A 16,296-nucleotide genomic window follows, 5' to 3' on the forward strand; every position below is an offset into this window, starting at 1 on the left:
TCCTGCCAGACTGAGCCAGTGCAGACCGCCAGGAGCTGGCCTGAGCACAGCCCAAGGACAGGTGGTGCTCTACAGAGAGCCATGGCCCCAGGGAGCACCTGGACAGAGTGCCTGGGTGACAGAGGACTGCTGAAGGAGACTGAAACACCCTGCCAGAGAGGGAGGAGCACACAGCTCTGCATACAGGGCAGGTGCCAGCTGACAATCCTGAGCATAACAGAAGGGCAACCATGTCCCTTCAACCTCCCACTCACTTTTGCTCCCAGCTTTGTGCCATGACTGCTGTGGCTGGAGGTCTCTGAGCCCACCAAAATCAGCCTCTCCCTGTCAAGGCCATGAAGCAGCAGTCACCAGGATGGAGCCTGGCATCAACCTACCCCACAGGTTGGGAGAGAAGAGACTTGTCAGGGTAGGATACTCTCACAGCTACTCACTGCAGCCTGACAGGGTGCCCTGCAGCCACCTCAACACAGAAACCACCTCATGGGGTTGATGCCTGGGGATGTCACATACAACAGAGCCTACTGCTGAAAGGTAAAGTGAGGCAGTGCTCAGCATCATCTGTTGCAGCAGGACACAGGGCTGGACACATCTTTCTGAACACCCAACAGCCCCAGGGAGGAGCCTTGCCAGACACAGAACCCTCAGCACCCAGATGTGAGCTGGTCAAACCCAGTGGCACTGTTCATTGGATGCAAAACAAAACAGCCCATTCTCTTGTTGAGCTGCTGACTTTTTCTGCACATGGGCCAAAGGGATGGCAACACCCCATCATTTCTGCTTGGGGTAAAACCTGCCCTGAGCCCAAAAGATCATCCAGAGTCTCAGCTGTGGGTACATACACTGGAAACCAGTCAACATCAAACCTCCCTTTGCCACAGATCCATGAAATAAAAGGAGAAATTAGATGTCCAAGCCTATGTCTGGTTAGCTGACAGCCCTTATTCACTAGGTAAGAGAGGAAACCTCTCCTGGCTTCTGAGGCAGTGGGTGGAGGGAAGAGCAGGGGATGCAGCTCAGAGACTTGGTGGCCAGCACTCCTTAACGCCATGCAGGGCAGCTGGAAACACTTCTGGGTCTGGGCCACTGCTTCCACAAACCAAGCTGGGAGCTTCAGTCAGGCCACATGCATAAACCAGACCACACTTCGAAGCATCAGCTGGGACACAGCAAAGAAAGATTTTTTTTGTTTTGTTTTCTAAATGAACACTAATGGATTGATGGCAGTCCTGAACTTGATGCAATGATCACTAATGAAGGGCTGTTATACTGGCTCCCAAACCTGCCACTGGATCTTCTATTATAATGGTGATATCCCTGAGGCCTCCTGGGCAGACACAGGAGGAGAAGGGCAGCGTTAAGGGAGAGAAAACAGAGACAGACTGGTTACTACTCAGCAAGGTCCTCCACTCCTCCGATGAAGGCAGCATCAGGACAAACTCTCACAAACTGGTTGTCCCCTCACACCCCACTCTCTCCATCCCCATGTACTCACTCATTCAAGACCACAGGAGAACCCAGCAGGTTACCAGTGGGATGACATCCTACCAGCAGGATGAGCCCAGGCCCCAGTCCCATATCCCAGCCAAGCTAGCCCAGTGGAGAAGAACAGCTGATGCTACAGCATTGCTGACATTTTCTAAGATTTTAGTAAAAGCTGGCAACACCAGTAACAGTTCCAGCCCAGGGCATTCTGGGAGGCAAGATGTCATCCCATCATTCCAGTGCAGAGTTGAAAAGCTAAGGGAAAAGACCAACCACTTGCCCACTGTCCCTCTCTCCAACATGATCCATGGAATCAAGGGGGTGGCCAGCACCAGCCTTCTGGTACCAGGGACTCCCACACCCAGAAGCCATCCCAGAAAAGGTGTCCCATTACCGTGCAACTTCCCAGAAGTCACGTTGGTGTCAGAGTGTGAGCGCACGTGGCTCTTCTTGAGGATGCCCTGTGGAGCTGAGGACTGTCCCTCCGAGAAGCTGGACCGGCGCAAGAGGCTCAGGCTCCTGCTGCCACCTCCGCTCGCCCCCTGCTCCCCCAGGGACGAGACCGAGTCCAGCTTCTGGGAGCTGCTGGAGGAGAAGAGTTTAGAGCTGCTGCTGCTCTTGGTGCTGCTGCTGCTGCTGCTGCTGCACGCCCGGCCCCGGTGGCCCAGGTTGCCAATGGCCAGGTACTCTGGCCCGTCATTGACGTCACTCTGTGGATCATCCTGACTCCCTGTCCAAGTATCCTCGCTCTGGCTGGTGGTGCTGGAGCTCATCTCGCTGGCTGGAGAGAAGGGGTCTTTGTGTGAGGGGACGTGGAAGCGAGAGACAGAGCTGGGCTGTTCCAGAGGGGACCTGCCCTCGCTGAAGGAGGAGGAGCGGGTGGACGGGCAGCGCTCCTGGGGCTGGCTGGAGTTGGAGCTGCCACAGGAACTCACTGGTCTCCTGTCTGGACAGAAGCAGGAGAATGATTTCACACACTGGCACAAGGATGTCCCCTATATCCTATGCTATAAGCTTGTGGCTTCACACCAACACGCCCACCCACCACAGGCATATCCCTCCCTCCCATCATGGGCAGAAATCTTCCATAATCATCCACCCATGTAGGCAGATAAAAAAGATAGTCTTTCCTGGGTCTACCCTGAGCTCCCCAGCCTACCCTACCTGAGAGGCCAGAGGAGGCTGGATGCTGGAGGCTGGAGAAGGACCCAAAGCAGCGCTGCTGAGTGCAGGGGGCAGCAGGGACGCACGGGGATGCAGGGAGGGCAGTCAGGCTCTGACTCTTGGTCACTGGAGATGGATTGTCACTTTTCCTGGTAAGCTGAAGAGAGGTGGCATCATCAATAAATCAGCATCTATTGGGCTACATGTAGCAGCAACAGAAAGGGATCAACCTGCAAATGCCAGGTCACCAACCACAAATGATGCGAACACGAGGGTGGGGAGGGAAAAACACGGCAGCACAGAAGGGAAGCAGCTCTTTGCTCACAGCTGCAGGACAGATTCCCACTGGGAAATTACCAGGCTCTCAGTGAAATGATCCAGGCAGCCCAGTGCTCCTGGCAGACGGCTCTGGTGTCCCTCAGCACTGTGCTCACACATGTCCCTTGTCCCAGCAGAAGGCTCTGACGCGCACAGGGATGGCAGTGACGTGCCAGCCAGCTGAAAGAACACAGCCCCCATTTAACAAAGCCTCACTAATTGCTCTCTTTTGGGGACTCTGTGCAAAGAAGGCAGCTGCTGTTTCTGTTCTCTGCAGAGGGGCAGCTGGTGCAGGGCTGCACAGGGGTCACTGGCATGAGTGGGAGTTGGCACCCAGGTGTCCTGGGGCGTTGCCCATCCCCTCAAGAGCATGACTGTCCCTCATGACCAAGCAGCTCTGCATGCTGGCCCTGAAGCCTAGGACTATTGGAGAGGGCTTTAAAGATGCCTCTTACAAGGAACTGGTCCTCAGGTCCTCTACTCAAATCCTTAGTGTGAGCCTGAACCAAGGTGCTCCACTACAGGCTCCACACAGCCATCTCCCCCACCCTGACCCCTTACAGGTCACACAGGCAGAACAAGGACCAGTTCCCCACTCTCCTCCCCTCTTGGAGCAACTTTTACTAGTTCCAAGTCCAGCTCCTTATCCAAGGGCTCCATATACTCTGAAGGTGACCTTGAGGGAGCAGCCACAGCCAGTTGGCATCTGGGGAGAGCCAGATGTAAAATCTGGGACCCCAACTCACCATGGAGGTGTCGATCTGAGCCAGAAGCCTGGGGTTGTTCTGCTCAACAGCTTCCAGGCACTGCAGCATGGCCGTGACGTGGGCGTCACTGAGCAGGAAGGCAGTATCTGGGGAGAAAAAATGCTGCTCAGGGGAGTCCCTCTCACCCACACAGTTTGACACACCAGTTGCTCACATGCAAATCAATTTTTCTGCTGTCCTCCCTCACTCCCACACAGCTTAGAAATGCCACCAGCTAGATATTTTCCTAGTAAGAAGGAAAAGGCCCATTTCTCCTTACCTGTGTAGAACTTCCTAATGTACTGCCTGTTCCCCAGGAGCGGCCTGAGCTGAGCTGACAGGCAGTGGCACTGCAGGCTGTGCTGCAGCCACAGCTGGGCAATGGCCTGGTCCCCTGGGCCCTCAGGGTCACGCTGGCCACTCTCCTGCAGGCTGATGAACTGGAAAGGGACGTCAAGCACAGGTTAAGGCAGGCAGAGACAAGAGAGACAAGAAGGGGAACAGAGCTTGTTCCACCGCATGGCTTTGGTCCCCTGGATAACAGCAGCTTTCACATGCCAGTCACTGTCAGCAGGAAAGAGGGCATGTCCCAGCAGCTCCTCAGCCACCAGGGAGACAAAAGCACCAGGCAGGAACAATGCTTCAAAGGTCAGCCAGTGACCAAAGTCCTCTGACAGCCACCAGCACAATGAATTTCTCTTGCACACTCTCCCACCCATGACCGTTGTCCCTGACCTGGAGCAACCCCACGCTTCCAAATCCAATCTGACCCCGCTGGTGAGGGTCATTTTCCTGCTGACACATTAACTGGAAAAGGCTGTGGCAATGCCTGAGCTGCTGCAGCTTGCAGAGCTGGACTGAAGGTACACCCCCATTCCCCCAGCAGCCGGCTGGCCACTGCTGTGTCCAAAGGGGCTGGCATAAATGGCCAGCCCTTGGTGCCCATCCATGGTGGGAACCATGGATGTCAGCACGGGGCAGCTGAGGACCAGAAGCTGCCACATGCCAGTGGCTGGCACAAGTCAGGAATGGGAGAATAAATGCATGGTGAAGCCAAAATCCAGAAATGGGACAGTCCAGACCCTTAGAGATCTGCACAGAAACATGAATTACCCCTGTGCACACACAAGCACTGCTTGTGCCAGTTCCCTTGGTGATGCCTGCTGCACCCAGCCCAGCTGCATAAGCAGCCAATTGTCTCAGCCCAAGCCACACTGAGTTCCCAGGACACAGTTTGTACCCAAAGCCACGGCTGTGTCAGCCTCCACAAGCCATGGAGCAGCTTTACCCACAACAGCCCAGGCAGCACTGTCCCACGGGTGAGGCTCCAGCCCAGCTGCCCTGTCCCCTCCCAGTGGGCACACAAGGCCACCCCCAGAACCCACCTTCTCCAGGTGATGAGCAGAGCCCGGGCTCAGCCAGCGAATGTCCTTCACAAAGTGCCAGTAATCCTTCTGTCTGCAGCACACCTGCCAGGACAGCACAGTCAGGTGCCACCTCCCAGGTGCCAGTTCAGTGAGCACAGCCCCGTCAGCCCCTTGCTGACACAGGCCATGCTGTTTGCCTCAGCTTTATTCAGACAATGAGGGGTTCTCTTAGTTATTCTTCCTCTTAGAGAGGAACTGCAACAGAGTTTCTGTTTTCCTCTCCACCCTATTGGTTGTACGCACAGACCAAAAAAGTGTCTCTTCACCAAAAAGCTAATTATTTTTACTTTTTACTTCCATCCCTATTTCCTCTTTCACAAGTGACAGAGGAATGGCTTCTGTTTTGGTGGTTTATTTGGTTTGGTGGGGGAGTAGTTTGTTTTATAAGACTAAAAACATAACACGGCAATTTTAGTTTTCTAGACTGAATTTGGTTTTCTGGACAAACAAATTAATTAAAATTAACTCAGAAGTTTAAAAACCTCTTACCCTAGTATTCTTAATGTGTACATATGGATTTTTTACTTTTTTTTTTTTTTTTTTCAATTCCCAACTGTAGGCAAAAAGCTTGCCAAGAAAATAAAAAGTAAACAGAAATGTTTTGCTGGAGCAACTATGAGCCAACTGCTGTTAGAAAGATGGATTTTTATGGGCCTCCTTTTGCAACTCCTATAGCTTGATTGGTGTCACACATGCCTGATCAGAGGAGACATTCCTGAGAGGAAGAGCTGTCTTTGCCTACAGTAAAAGCACTGAGGAAGGTAACACACCACCCTGCTTTGCATGTCCGGCATGAACTGCTACCAACAGACAGACCAGCATAAATCATTTAAACCTCACTCCCTGAAGCCTGTGAATAGCAGGTCTGTCAGAAGGGAGCACTGCACTCCTCACATGGACAAGGCAGCTTCCCTCTCTGTCCATCTTCCAGGGCAGGTCCCTGTCCAAGTAGCTGGGGACCAACAGCAACAGAGCAGCACCTCAACTAATGCTGTCTGCAAACTTAATAAATCCAGAGAGCCAAGGTCCCTGCTCAGACAACCTGCCAGTCTGGCTCTTCCTGGAGGCTTTTAAGCTTGGGTTCAGCACTGCAAAGGTGCAGTTTCCTGATCTGGCACCCAGCTGGCCCATGCAAGCTGCCTGGAGCTCCTCTGTGCTGTTCTCTTCTCTCTGGGTGGCAGAGCCACTGATGGGATGCCTGTCCCCAGGCAAGCCCTACAGCCTTGTTCAGCCTTCCACTGCAAATAAATTGTGCTGGTAATTGCAAGCTGAAGGGGAGATCTTTAAGCCTCTGCACACAAGTGGGAAAGAGAAATTCTTCCAGGCAGCCATGGAAGGGGGAAGGCTGGGTGAGCAACTGCAGGCACAACAAGAGCCTGGAAAGAGTGATCCCATTCACGCAGAGCGCAGGGCTGGCTGCCAGCTCCTGTTACTGACACAGCTAAGCAGAAACAGGGAAGATGCAAGTTTCTCCTGCCAGCCCTCGCTGGGGACTTGTCCAAGTGCAGATGATATGGGGCTGACTCACTGCAAATGCAATTTAATCACTTGGCTGCAGCAGAAAGAAAGGAGAGAGGGGCTGGCCTCAGCACAGGGGGCACAAGTACTTAGAAAAACCATATTGGGAGTAGATGAGATAGAAAGAACGTGCACTCAGGTCCCTCTGACAGCCACAGCATTTACCAGGCAAGCTCAGCCCCTGCTTGGATCACTTCCCAGCCTGTTACAAGCACTGTGCCCGCTCTGCTATGAGCACAGAAGTGAGCTGCAGCACCTGCTTATGACAGGCTCTGAAGCTGTGACAGACAGACAGACAGACAGACAGTCGTGGTGTCAGGACAGAGCCATACCTTGTCATGGATGAGCCCATGGTAGAGGATGCTGTGCATGTCTCTGCAGAGCCGTTCCAAGCCACCATACTTGGACCAGACATTTGGGTTGCTGATGGACACCAAACCTTCCACTGTGGTCTTCAAGTTGCCAAGGAGCTTCCAGTGCTCTTTCCTGCACAGGAACACAGCAAGATATATCAGAGCTACACCAAGAGGAACTTCACAACAGGAACACGGTATTGCACTCTCTCAAAGGAAACTCTGCTCAGGCTGAAACCTTTGGTGATCCAGAAACCAGCAAAGGTGAGCTGAAGCACTTGGTGCATCCCTGTGGTGTCCCATACATGGTTTGTGGACAACAGGCCACAGTGTAATGATTCTTCTGATGAGTGGTAGCCACCTCCAGGAGATACACAGAACAGACTGATGGCTCCTGCAATGTACCACATGCCCAGTCTGGGCCAAAAAAACCTGGGGATTAACTTTCCAGCAGGCTCTTGCTCCAGTGACATGTTCTCCCTAAGAGAGCAGCAGCCCCTCAGGAGCACAGCAGCTGCATGGAAGGGTGTGAGGGCCACCACACCAAGCAGGCCCTGTGCTTACAGAGCAGCACTCCTGAGCAATGCACATCACATTGAGAGCTCCAGTCCTGTCAGGATGCAGAGGTGCTCCTCTCCCAGGGAGGGGACACTTCATCTGCACCTCCAGCTGTACAGCTGCTCTCTTGGCCCTCACCTGCTGTAGGCACAACCTGCAAAAACATTATCACCTTATGGACAGAGATTAGCAAACTGCTGGTGAGCTCTAGAGTATGCACAACAGCTCATCAGTATCATCCCCCTTGGCTGCCCTGCACACAGCAAGAAATCACCATTTTCTACCACAAAGCAGGAGCAATGGAGTAGAGAGGTAACATCATTTGACTATAGAAAAGCAGCTTTGGGGAAGGAAGCTTTGGGTGACTGAGGTTCCCACTCAAGCTGCCTGACCATGTTGCCAGATGAACAGCAGCTGTCAAAAACACATATTCAAATAGGAGACACTCTCTCAGAAGAACAGGAATGTTGAAAAGTACAGTTAGGAGGGTAAATAACCAAAAAAACCAGAGGTCTCTGCAAGTTTTGTAACAAAAGCACCCTAACTGACACCCTAGCATGAAAGTTCAAGTTTTCAACTGGCAAGAAACAAGACGGTGTTTCAGAAGTTAGTCCTTCCCACAGCCAAAACTGAACTGGATTTCCAAAACACAAAGGGAAATAGAAGGAAAACAAATAAATAACGTTATTTTAAACTGCTCTCATTTTCATCCCTTGGGGATCAAAGTGTGGGCCACATACTCCTGGTAATTAAAACAAAGTTTTTCTCACCAATATTCTTTTTGAGACTTGTTCACTACTGCCAAACTGATTAGTTGAACAAGCAGATTAATTAATCATTAACTATTGGCTCTAGTTCAAGCTACCCATTCACTTCACTTCCTCATGAGGGAAACATCACCACTTCCAGTGCCCACCTAAGCTTAAACCAGACAGGAGCCAACCCATCCTAGCAGCAAAGCCTGTCACCCTGACAGCACCACAGCCCTAAAGCAGACCTGCAGTGCCTGTAGCAGCATGTGTATGTTCATGTTGTACTTAAACTAACAGGCATGGGGCTTATCTCAGAAGAGACTGAAGAAAAATGCACAGATGTAAATCACAGGCAGGTTCCTGAAGGAGATACAGCTTGGGAGGACACCAAAAATGATCCAGCTCTGCTGAATTTATGTGCTTTTCCCATCCCTGCCCCAAGCAATGCAAATGTTCTTTGGCTGTGGATGCCCAGAGAGGAATCAGCAGTCCCTGGTCAAAGAGCACCTGCAGCCACTGAGCTCAGAGCACCAGCAGCTCCTCCCTAAGGTATTTCCAACACTCAGAGTTAGGAAATGCAAGTGAAAGCTCAGCCACGCCACTGATATTGCAGTCAGTGAGTCAGGGGAACTCCCTCCCATGTTATTTCAGGCTATAAAAAACAGGTGATGCACACAAGGATGTGAGGGTAGCACACACAGGGATGTGCCTTTCCAAATGGTTGCTCTCATTAAAAGACTTGTGCATCTCAAGAGGTAGAAACCAGGATCCATGGCTCTTTTCTAGCATGGGGAAACTAAGGGTAAGTAATCCTTGAACAAAATAATCTCAGGATGTTAAAACATTGAACACAGAAGCACATAGAGAATAAGCCACATAATTAAAGCACCCTTTCAGAGGTGATCTTGAATCCACCAAAAGTGAATTAAGTCCTGGTAGGACAGTAAGTATCCTATGGGACTTGTTGGCCCAAAGCAGTTCACAAGTTAGACACACAAGACCTTTCTGATACCCAAACCCCAGCTGTTTCTGGGCTGGAACACTGAAAAGCACACAGGGACACAAGGCTAAAGACATGAGGACCCATATAGTTGGCTGCAGGTGGCAGGGAAACTGAGAGAGCACAGTTAATCACATTTCAGCTTTGACTGGACTCTGGGGCAACCCTGAATTAGCAGCAGGGTTTCTCCCCTCCCACTGACAGAGCCTTGGTTTCAGATGCCAGGAGGGATGGAGAAAGCCAAGTTCCCTTTTCTGCCGGTATTCAGAGCATTACTAAGAAATCTGCTTTTTTTTCCTGAACGAGGAGGACTCTCCTTTGCTAGTGCTATAGAAAGCCTGGCATGGGGTAAGGCCAATTCATATTACATCATAACAATTCATATTACATCATTGCCCTTACAATAAGGGCAAAGTGAGCAATACCCCAGAGGGTCACAGAACAAGCCCAGAGCTTCCCCTGCAAGAACCACACACGGTTCTGCTCTCCTGATCCAGCAGAGCTTGGTTCCCCCAGCCAGAAGGGCCAAGGGTACTTGCAGGGGCCATGGAGCAGCAGAGAGATCTCAGCTGCATCCCTCTTCTCCCTTAAAGACAACCTCTGATCCTGCCTCCAATTTCAACCACCAGCTCCACAAACTTGGCACTGGGTCTCCTTTCTTTACCACAACAAACTCCATCTTCAAGTACAGCAACATCAACCTGTCAGTGGGAACTGTCCCAAACATAACTGAACCTCTTGCACTGGAGTGATAAAACACAGAATACAGAATATAAATAAACACAGAATATTTTTTGCTAGCCTTGTAGCAAAAAATGGCTTAATGCTGTCACTGCTGCCAACAGGAAATGCTGCTTGCTCTTCCAAGGCTTCCTCAGCCCCTCCATGCCAGCAAGGGTAGGAACTTGTCTTGGTCCAAGTCAGCAAACGTGACTCACAGCAGAGGCAGGGAGCCATGCTGCTGACTTCTTAGCTTAAAATAAAACCAAACCTTGATTAATTTCCAAAACAGAATCACACAGGTAGCCAGTGGTCAAAACTGAAAAATCACAATGAAACTCATCTTTCTTGCAACCATCATCTGCTGTGTATCTCCTGTGCTCTGCAGGAAGCATCCAGCAATGCCTGCTTGAATCCTGACCTCCGCCTGGAAGACTCTCTTGATCCTTCTTAGCACACTAAAGAGGTTGTGCTAGGGATGCTGAGGTTATGGAGGGACTTCTGACAAATCTCCAAGGACACTCATTCCCTGTCGTGCTGGCTGTCAGCTCCTCCTGCAAGGCTCCACCAAGCCGCCCTGCGCAGAGCCTGCTCCGCCTCGCTGCCCCCGGATCTCCCAGACAACCAGCAGCCCCTTCCCTGCGCTCCCCCGCCCGCTCCTCGGGGCTCGGCGCTGCTGGGAACGGGGATTGAAGGAAGGCAGGCTCCGTGCAACCCATCTGCAGCGGCGGGAGTGGCTGACAGGCAGAGGAAGCCAGGAGAGCTCTGCCAGCCCGGCAAGGATGGGCAGGAATAGCTGAGCGGGCTGCCTGGAAAAGGGACACGCAGGGGAACTCGCATCCATGCTGAAAGCTGGCACTGATGGAAAACGGGGGCACGGCCACAAAAGGTGCCCCCAGCAAACACAGCCCAGAGGAGCTGCTGGCTGATGCATTCCTGCTCTGCACTGGCAAAGGATGAGGAAAGAAAATAGGGATTCAAGGTGTTTTTTAACCTTCCCATGGCAGATAGCTTTACCTGACCATCTGGCTAAGTCTCTCACAAGCAGATCACCACAACCTATGGACACAGGGTACTGTCCATTGGGCTTCAATCTGCACAGAACCTGCCTGTGATGAGCATGCAGGCAGCCAGAGGCAGTGACAGGCAGAGCAGATCCCCACAGCAGCCCACCCCCTTGAGAGCAGCTGCTCACATCCCTCCACTGCTCACAGCACAGGTTCCCTTCAGGAACCCTCTCTGAGCAGAGATCCCCACAGCAGCCCAACACTCTGAGAGCAGCTGCTCACATCCCTCCACTGCTCACAGCACAGGTTCCCTTCAGGAACCCTCTCCTCTAGCCCTGCTGTCCCTGATGGTATTGCTGGTGCCAGAGACAAAGGTGGCAGCTCTTTGCTAACCTGCCCAGCTGACCACTGGCCCATCTGCTCCCCCTGGACTGCTGTGTCCTCTGCACCACCCCAGAGCCCTGCTCTCTGCCCAGCAGGACAGCACTGGCCCTCCTGCCTCCAAGGACAATGTGCCCCCTGGATATCAGCATTACAGCCCTACCACTTGATGCATTTCAGACCTGCTCCTAGGAGGAAAAATCCAGCACAGGATCCTCATTGTCCTCTCCTGTGCTGGCTCAAGGATGGACTTCAGCAAAATAACTTTTGCCTCTGCAGTTTCTGTAATGCACAAGAAGATGGATCCAGTGATCTCCTAACAGCCACAATCCAGTGTGAAATGGCACCTCACTGGCAATAAAAATGCTAACCACATCACACAAAGGACAAGGCAGTGTAAGGCCCATGCTGGATCCTCCCCAGGGATCAGTGCCAGCCAGGAGAACAAGCAGGCTCCTGCCTGTGCCAGCACCAGCGGGGGATGATGCCCTCCTTGTCCCTGGGGGAGTGCTGGGGGTGGCACCACCCCAGCCCTATTAGTCACACGATGGCAGAGTCTGGTAGTGCAGCACTTGTGCTTGCAAAGGCAAGAAAATGCACAAAGATGAGCCTGGAAAGACAAAGCAGTGAATGCAGTCAATTCCTTTTACCTTTTGGAACCTGCTGAGTTTGAAGCACTAGTAAAGAGGGAGAACAGCTTGAACTGTGCAGATCAGAAGGCACCCCAAACCTGTGCTATAGCTTTAAAAGCACTGGTAGCATTTCCGAGCTGATATGGCAAGCAGGAATAGAGTGACTGGCTGAGCCTCTCAGATAAGGAATGCTTCTCTCCCATATCAAGTTTCAGCTGCTCCTTCCTCCCCAGCCAACACCTCTAATTTCCATCCAACATTCACCCTGTGCTTGTGAGTGCCAGGGCAAAACCAATGCACCTGTAAAAATGCGAAGTAAATAGGACTTGCCACCAAAACACCTCCAGGGAACAGCCTCTGCTGCTCATAAATGCCAACAAAAAAACAGGCCTGAAGCACATAAGAGACCACACAGCCGAGGTCACCGTGCTCACCACCAGCCATGTGCAGGCACAGGGCCTCGCCTTCAGGAATAAAGAGATAAATAAAGGAATTTCTGTTCAGCACTTAGAACAGGGGATGCAGCCAGGAAGGACAGGAGACAGGATCCCCGAGCAGCGAGCTGCAGAGCCACCTGAAGGGTGGCAGCACGGCGTCAGGCGGGGTGGTTTCACCCTTAAGCTCAAGGGTGTGAAGCAGAGACCTGGCAGCTGCTGTGCTGGCCACGACTGACGGGGGACACAGTGGGGACAGAGCACCGGTACTGAGGTGTCACATCCGCGGCCATCACCGCCCCTCCAGCGGCCAAGGCTCCTTCCCACGGCAGTGAGCAGAGATGTGCGGCCGCGGGTGGGTGACGGCTCTGACAGCCCGGCCCGCTGTGCGCTCCCTCCCACGAGGCACCGAGCCGAGGGCAGCGTCACGCTCTGCAAGCAGCGATCCCACTCGCGAGAGGTTTATTCATTGCCTGCTCGCCCGCAGGTACCCCCACACGCCCACGCAGGACGCGAGCTCTCCAGGAGCATCCCCCGCGCATCCATCCCTACTGCTGGCACTGCTGCCACCGCACATTCCGCGCCGCATCCCACATACACACTCACACACACGCGGGAGTGCGGCCCCCCCAGGCGTGCACACGCAGCACCGGGCCGCCCCCAGGCGCACCCACGCCGCCCGGCGCTGCCGCCGCCCCCCACACCCGCGCCCCGTGTCCCGCCTCCCACGGGCGCCCCCGCGGGCCGGGCCCCCGCGACACCCGCGCCCGCCCCCCCCGCCGCGCGTGTCCCGCCGCGCGCGGCCCCACCGGCTCTCCGCGTGCCCCGCGTGGGGCCCGACGTCCATCCCGTGCGCGCGCGGCCCCGCCGCCGCCACCGCGACACCGTCGCGCGGGAGGGGCGAGCGCCCGCCACGCCCCGCCGCACCCACGGACTACAGCTCCCGGCGCGCACCGCGCCTCCGCGGCGCAGCCAGCGCCGCGCGGACTACAGCTCCCAGCGTGCACCGCGGCGCTCGGGCGCCATGACGGGCGGTTCGCTGCAGCCTCCTCTGCCCCGGAGCTTTCGGTGTCCCCCGTGTTCAAAGCGCTGGGAAAAAGCACAATGATTGCTGAAATAACCCTCACCAAATCCTGCCTTGGACATGATGAGAAAATGCGATGGCAAGGGGACAAAAACAAACAACGTATCCCATAGGGACAGCTCATCGCTGATGACACCTGCAGAGACAGAGGGCTCTGCTCTGCCGCCCACTGTGAGGAGGATGTGAAAAATACAGCCCAGTGAGATGTGCCTTCCACCGAAATGCTGTGAAATGAAGCTTCAAAAAGGAAAAAGTGATGCTGCTGTCTTTCGACTGAGAACAGTCAATGACAAATTAGCACCAGAGATAAAACCTAGATATGTCTCTGGAGTTGTCTGATGCCTCAGAAACCAAAGCCAGGCATTGTAAAATGGAAATTCCCTATAACTGTTACTTGGAATTATAACTATATGCTGCATACATGAAAAAGCACCCCTTGACATTTTCCATGTGGTTTATTTTACCAGTACAGTACTTCTACAGTACATAGGGATACAAGGTTCTGTACTGCTGTTCTTGATACTAACAACAATAAAGTATTTTTCAGAAGGTGCTTAATAATGAGACCGGGACTCCTCATGCATCATAATTGCATAGAAATGTGGAACAACAACTCGAGTCCATTTGTCAGGCAGAAATTCCTCTCTTGGAGCCCACTGCACGGATTGAAACCACTGCCTGGCATGTTAGGTCTCAGGGCATCAGACTGTGCTGACTCCCACAGTAAACATATTGGAGGAAATCAAGTCATCCGGACTACTGTGATTGTTAGATGATCATGCCTGGTGAAATAGAGCATGCAGATAAAACTAACAGATCTAATTTAGTTCTTTGTAGCTCTCAGTGCCACGTGGAAGCTTTGTCATTTGGCTGGATGCTGACACACTCCTGAGATCCACACAGCAAACCAAGAGCTGATGTTGGCATGGTTGCCTTCGTGATCCCCAGTCATTCTGAACACAGAAAGAAAATACTCTTCAGGATCACAACTTGTGCCTGGTTCTCTGTTGTGCTGAGCAGCAGACAGCTGGCATCCTGTTTGTATAACAAACACAACTTGTGGATATGGTAAAATCCGGATTTTGTCTGATTTCCACTTGTCACGAGGACAGGTAGCATCTGCCACCTTTGCAGTTCATGTGTGTGTTTGGGGTAAACAGAGCATTTGTTTATTGGCGTGACACAGTGCCCAGATGGAGCTGGACCCTACAGCCTCATGGGAATTTGACTTAATGCTTTTTCAAAAATTCATCTTTTGGCACCTCTATTTTTAGTAGTTTGTGCTAATCTAGCAATAGCATATTTGCTTTAGAAATATAGCCTGATTGTAAGAACCTCCTACTCATCATCAATCACTTGTCATCCAATCTCACCTGGGGGAAAATGTTATCAAAAGTTTTTAAATCTGTGGGTCCAAAACTCCGTGTCTGAACTTCTGCACCCCATGGAGAACCCAGAGAAGAAAACAGGGTGGAACTGTCAGCCTCCAGCCCTGTGGTCACGAGTTTCTCCTGCCTGAAGGGAAAATCTTACACCAGCTGGAGGTGTCCTGTGACAGTATCTGAGCCATTCTCTTGTAGACAATAGGAAGCAGCAAGAGGAACATTCAGAAACACATTTTTGGGCTTAATTAAAAAGAGATGGATAAAGAGTGTAAATGGAGAGAGCAAAGCCTTGTCACCAGTCTGTAGAACAGGACACAGCTGAGGACAGGAAGCCTTAACTCACTGCTCTGGTTCTTGCCTTTCACGGTAACACTTCTGGAAAGATCTCCCATCCTGAAGTCCTGCAGAGTATTTGAGTGCAGGTAGCTGCCAGCACAGCAGCACAGAGCTGTGACAGGGATTACAGGCACGGGAGCTCGTTGTGTGTCTGGTACTCAGGATATTGCCCTCCCCACAGAGTGTTTATTTTAGCAAATGCACAAATGGAATATGTGGGCAATGAAAGAAATGTGGGAGTGTTCCTGCTGCAAGGAGGTGTGTCCAAGGTCATGTATGGAATTATCCCGACCCAAGGGCATTTGGAATACAGTCCCTGCAGTCTGGTATGGAGCTCCCCCTCTGGAGGCAAGCAGGCAGACCCTGAAACAAGCTGTCCTTTGGGCATGCCACCTTTAGGACAGCAGCCTCAGCTCAGCTCCCGCAGAAAACTCAGGGAGGTGTGGACAGTAATGCCAGGTGACCATTGTGATCAGAGGAAATAGATGTGGGTTTTCTTTTCAGCATTTACTTCCTAGCTTCTGCAGGAAGTTCGTCCTCTGAGATCACCCTGTCAGTCCATCTGCTCCTTCCTTTTCTGTCTCTGGAACTCAGTGACCAATTTCAACCAACCACGAGCAAGATGTAGAGATTCCAGAGATAATTACTATCCCTTAATTGTAATAGAATGTCAAATGAAGGAGGTGCTGTTGTGTAAAAAAGCCCTTTTATATGTAACTTGTTTAGCCACTAGGCACATGTGTACTGCTGACCCACCAATACCACAGCTCCAAGGAATGCAAATGTATAGGCAGCAGGGAAAGGTTTTGCTAGATTCCTTGTTAAAAAAAAAACAATTTCTCTTCTGAATTTCTCAATCACATGATTCTGACCAAAAACTAGCAAAGATAACAACTCTGAAAAGAACCCAAAGAGAACAAACTATGGACACACTGTTCTGGGTTTAAGTAGTAATTTTAAGCTTCACATGGTATTTTGAAATAAGAACTTAGTTTG

At 52.0% G+C, this 16,296-nt stretch overlaps 1 protein-coding gene across 4 annotated transcripts in view; it reads right to left on the bottom strand.

Annotated features, from left to right (window-relative positions):
• RUBCN (rubicon autophagy regulator) overlaps positions 1–16,296 on the bottom strand; it is a 29,641-nt gene that overhangs the window by 12,345 nt on the left and 1,000 nt on the right. For 2 of the 4 annotated variants that reach the window (XM_063167072.1, XM_063167071.1), the window contains exons 1-8: positions 11,612–11,912; positions 6,991–7,144; positions 5,099–5,182; positions 3,994–4,153; positions 3,714–3,820; positions 3,007–3,147; positions 2,650–2,806; positions 1,880–2,431 (exon numbers count right to left, since the gene is read on the bottom strand). In XM_063167072.1, the coding sequence (XP_063023142.1) occupies positions 1,880–2,431; positions 2,650–2,806; positions 3,007–3,147; positions 3,714–3,820; positions 3,994–4,153; positions 5,099–5,182; positions 6,991–7,144; positions 11,612–11,649 (1,393 nt within the window). In that variant the 5' untranslated portion in view covers positions 11,650–11,912. Of the gene's footprint in view, positions 1–1,282; positions 1,328–1,879; positions 2,432–2,649; positions 2,807–3,006; positions 3,148–3,713; positions 3,821–3,993; positions 4,154–5,098; positions 5,183–6,990; positions 7,145–11,611; positions 11,913–13,304; positions 13,383–16,296 lie in introns of those variants that run through there. The other 2 variants (XM_063167070.1, XM_063167073.1) reach the window with 2 other exon arrangements.

The sequence above is a fragment of the Melospiza melodia genome, chromosome 12 (genome assembly GCF_035770615.1).
Source record: "Melospiza melodia melodia isolate bMelMel2 chromosome 12, bMelMel2.pri, whole genome shotgun sequence".
Taxonomy (NCBI): domain Eukaryota; kingdom Metazoa; phylum Chordata; class Aves; order Passeriformes; family Passerellidae; genus Melospiza; species Melospiza melodia.